The sequence below is a fragment of the Myotis davidii genome, unplaced genomic scaffold (assembly GCF_000327345.1).
Source record: "Myotis davidii unplaced genomic scaffold, ASM32734v1 scaffold324, whole genome shotgun sequence".
In the NCBI taxonomy this organism is placed as follows: domain Eukaryota; kingdom Metazoa; phylum Chordata; class Mammalia; order Chiroptera; family Vespertilionidae; genus Myotis; species Myotis davidii.
The window spans coordinates 255,572-260,037 of NW_006295053.1; the positions used below are offsets into that span (position 1 = coordinate 255,572).

At 58.6% G+C, this 4,466-nt stretch overlaps 1 protein-coding gene across 1 annotated transcript in view; it reads left to right on the forward strand.

Moving 5' to 3' along the window:
- SEMA4B (semaphorin 4B) overlaps nucleotides 1–4,466 on the forward strand; it is a gene marked incomplete at its 5' end in the record, with an annotated part of 31,587 nt that overhangs the window by 21,243 nt on the left and 5,878 nt on the right. Inside the window, 6 exon segments of the mRNA XM_015567731.1 lie at nucleotides 304–441; nucleotides 719–832; nucleotides 986–1,137; nucleotides 2,945–3,126; nucleotides 3,244–3,394; nucleotides 4,350–4,461. Coding sequence (XP_015423217.1) covers nucleotides 304–441; nucleotides 719–832; nucleotides 986–1,137; nucleotides 2,945–3,126; nucleotides 3,244–3,394; nucleotides 4,350–4,461 — 849 coding nt within the window.

Here is a 4,466-nt window from a genome sequence, read left to right on the forward strand (position 1 = left end):
GGCAGGTCCCAGCAAAGCTTCGTGGTAGCTCTGGGTTCCTGGAGCCCCTGGCCTAGCCCCAGCTGAAGGACGAGCACTTGCAATCGCCCAGGCGCCACGATTCTGGCTGACCCACAGCGCATGCCCTGTAGATCCCCTCTGCCACCAGGGACTTCTGGCGCCCACCGCAGAGGTCACTGTGCCCTGAGAACTAGGATGGGGAGGACGGCCTGTCTGACCTCTGCCCCCACCCCCTCCGAGTTGCCTTTCCCAGCATCCCCCGCCTTTCCTGCGGAGCCCCCCCCTGCCCTGGTGTGCCCCTGAGCGCCCCCCCGTCTGCTCCCCCATAGAGTGTGGAGAACTTCACGCTGGCACAGGACAAGGCGGGGAATGTCCTCCTGGAAGATGGCAAGGGTCGTTGCCCCTTTGACCCCAATTTCAAGTCCACGGCCCTAATGGTTGGTGAGTATTGGGGGCAGGATGGCCTTGTTGAGGCTCCATCGGGGGGGGGGGGGGGATGTTGAGGCTCCAGCGGGGGGGGGGGTGATGTGCAGATGTGACCTTGGGCTGCCCTTGCGTTCCTGCTCCCTCCTCTGTGCACCCCAGTTCCTGCTCCCGGTTCCTGCTCCCTCTTCTGTGCACCCCGAGTGAAGTGGGCAGGGCTGGGGTCATTGCAGGCCTGTGTGGGGGGAAGAGGCCTCTCCGAGAGGCCGTTCCCATGGGAATGTTTTCTTGGCAGATGGCGAGCTCTATACTGGCACAGTCGGCAACTTCCAGGGGAATGACCCGGCCATCTCCCGGAGCCAGAGCCGCCGCCCCATCAAGACCGAGGGCTCCCTCAACTGGCTCCAAGGTGAAGCCCTCCCACCGCCCACCCATGGGCAGGCCCAGGGGCCCTGGGAAGGGTGCCCCCCTGCCCCCAAGGCCTGAGAACAGAGTCCCGCCTGTTTGGGATGCCTGTTTGGAATTCCTGGGCTGACTCTGTGTTCCTTGCCGGCTCCTACAGACCCAGCGTTTGTGGCCTCGGCCTACATTCCCGAGAGCCTGGGCAGCTTGCACGGGGACGATGATAAGATCTACTTCTTCTTCAGCGAGACGGGCCAGGAGTTTGAGTTTTTCGAGAACACCATCGTGTCTCGCATCGCTCGCATCTGCAAGGTGAGGGGGGACCCCCAGAGCCCCCAAAGGCTCCCGGGGTCCGGGGTCAGGGAACGCCAGGAGGTCCTGCTTCTGTGACCTTCTCTTGTCCTCCGGGAAGAACGGCTTAGCTCACGGCCTTTGAATCAAAATACCTCGTATTGTTTTCTCTTATGTGTGGACTAAATTAATCCACATAAAGCTTTTAGGCATGTGGTTGAATATTATGTTATACTAGAGGCCCGGTGCACAAAATTCGTTCAGTGGAGGGTGTCCCTCAGGCCTGCCTGCACCCTCTCCAATCCAGGACCCCTCAGGGGATGTCTGACTGCCCCCTGCGGGATCAGGCCTAAACCGGCAGTCGGACAGCCCTCTCGCAATCCGAGACCACTGGCTCCTAACCGCTTGCGTGCCTGTCTGCCTGATCGCCCTAACTGCTCTCTGCTGCTGGCCTGATCACCCTACCTGTTCTCCCCTGCTGGCCTGATCGCCCTACCTGCTCTCCCCTGCTGGCCTGATCGCCCTAACTGCTCTCCCCTGCTGGCCTGCTCGCCCTAACTGCTCTCCCCTGCTGGCCTGATCACCCCTAACTGCCTCTGCCTTGGCCCCGCCACCATGGCTTTCTCCAGAAGGATGTGTGGTCTAATTAGCATATTACCCTTTTATTAGTATAGATTCCTATCGCCCCGCCATAAGAAGTGACCATTTTTAACATTCTAGAAGGTTCCTTGCTAATCTTTTTTTTTTTGCATATGTGTAAATACTTATATTTATATTGCAAAAAAACTATTTACAGCCCGGCCTGTGTGGCTCAGTGGTTGAGTGTTGACCTAGGAACCAGGAGGTCACAGTTCAGTGCTAGTCAAGGGCACATGTCCCGGTTGTGGGCTCGATCCCCAGTGGGGGGCGTGCTGGAGCAGCCTCTCAGTGATTCTGTCTCATCAGAGATGTTTCTGTCTCTCTCTCTCCCTCTCCCTTCCTCTCTGAAATCAATAAAAATATATTAAAACAACAGCAACAAAAAAGACTATTCGCAAACACGACTTGCACTGTAAATGCAGTTCTTCAGCTGGAAGCCGTGACCTGTGTCCATGTTTGTAGGGAGACTCCCCTTGGTCCTTTTTTGTGGGATTTCACAGAAAGCAAAGCACTGGCGTCCACTTAGCCCGCTGATGCACCTGCACCTTGCCTCCAGGCGTTCTTGCTCTTTATTTTATTTTATTTTATTTATTGATTTGTTTAGAGAGAAAGAAAGGGAGAGGGAGAGAGAGAGAGAGAGAGAGAGAGAGAGACATCCATGAGAGAGAATCATGGATCAGCTATCTCCTGCACGCCCCCTATTGGGGATCGATCCCGCAACCCGGGCATGTGCCCTTGACCAGGAATCGAACTCAGGACCCTTGAGTCCATAGGTCGATACTCAGCTACTGAGCCACGCCGGTCAGGCGATTTTTTCTTTTTTCAAAAAAAATATATTTTTGTTGATTTCCAAGAGGAAGGGAAAGGGAAGGAGAGATAGAAACATCAGTGATGAGAGAGAATCATGGATCGGCTGCCTCCTGCACACCCCCCACTGGGGATCAAGCCTGAAACCCTGGGCATGTGCCCTGACCAGAAATCGAACCGTGACCTCCTGGTTCCTAGGTCGACGCTCAACCACTGAGCCATGCAGGCCAGGGTGGGTGTTCTTGATTTTCAGTGGAGCTCAGGCCTGGCTGTGGCTTGCCCGCCCTCGCTGCTGTCCGTCTCAGCTACTGTCGGGGAGGGGGCAGCGTGGAGCCCCCAGCCCCCCACCTCGGTGCCTGAGCGGCCTCTCTCCCTCCCGCAGGGTGACGAGGGCGGCGGGCGGATCCTGCAGCAGCGCTGGACGTCCTTCCTAAAGGCCCAGCTGCTGTGCTTGCGGCCCGGCGACGGCTTCCCGTTCAACGTGCTGCAGGACGTCTTCACGCTGAGCCCCAGCCCCGAGGACTGGCGAGACACCCTCTTCTACGGGGTCTTCACGTCCCAGTGGTAGGGCCCCCGGACCTGGCTCTGGGGGTGGGAGGGAGAGGGGCGGCTGGGGCTGGGCCCGGGAGCCCGCCTCACCCTGAGCCCCAGCTCTCGGGTTAACCGCCACTTCTTGTGTAGGCACAGAGGGACCACGGAGGGCTCTGCCGTCTGTGTCTTCAGCATGAGGGACGTGCAGAGGGCCTTCGACGGCTTCTACAAGGCCGTGAACCGGGAGACGCTGCAGTGGTACACCGTGGCCTACGAGGTGCCCACGCCCCGGCCGGGCTCGGTGAGCACTGCTCCCTGCACTGGGCGGGGGGGCCCGGGAGATAGGGGCCTCTCCCACGCAGGGGTCACTTGGCTTCTCCAAGTCTGTCACGGCTGTTTTCTCATCTTCAAAGTGGGGACAGAAGCCCAGGCCTGCGTGTCCCACTGGGTTAGATGGGACCATGACTGTTGAATGCCTTCCAAGCTGGGGGGGGGGGCGGTTGTGGGGGAGGTATGCCGCCATCAGGGCACTCACAGTGCCTCCCCTTGGGCAGTGAGCGCCTTATTTATTTGAGTAATAAATGGCCAGGCCCCAAGAGTTTTCTTCTTTTTTTAAAAAAAATATTTTTTATTGATTTCAAAGGAAGAGGGAAGAGAGAAGAGAGAGAGAAACATCAATGATGAGAGAGAATCATGGATCGGCTGCCTCCTGCACGCCCCACACTGGGGATCGAGCCTTCAACCTGGGCATGTGCCCTGAATGGGAATCGAACCTTGACCTCCTGGCTCATAGGTCGATGCTCAATCACTGAGCCACACTGGCGGCGCTAGAGTTCCTTCTCCTTTCCTTCCAGCCTGCAGGGCTTCTCCAGAGCAGGCCTGAGCCAGGACATGGGCGTGCGGAGTACATCTCCGCATTGCCCTACTGGGTGCTCATCCCCAGCCCTCGAGCCTCATCGGAGGAGGGTCTCACTCCTGGCTACCAAGTCTCAGGGCTCTTACAGAGAGAATCAGGCACTAACTGTGGGCACCTCATGCCCCCCCACTAGGATGCTCACAGAGCAGGCGGTGCGGTTGTGCTGCTCGAGGCCTGGGGGCTTTGCCCTGTGGCTCCACAGGCCTGCTAGTATGTGCCATGGCTTCCGAGGGTGGGCGTATGCCCTGCCGCCCTTGGGAGAGGCCGACCCGGCGGGATCTGCGGGGACCCCCTCCTGTGCCATGTGTCGCTGGCCTCACGCCGCCACCTTCTCCTTCAGTGCATCACCAACAGCACCCGGGAGAAAAGGATCAACTCGTCCCTGCAGCTCCCGGACCGCGTGCTGAACTTCCTCAAGGACCACTTCCTGATGGACGGGCAGGTCCGCAGCCGTCTG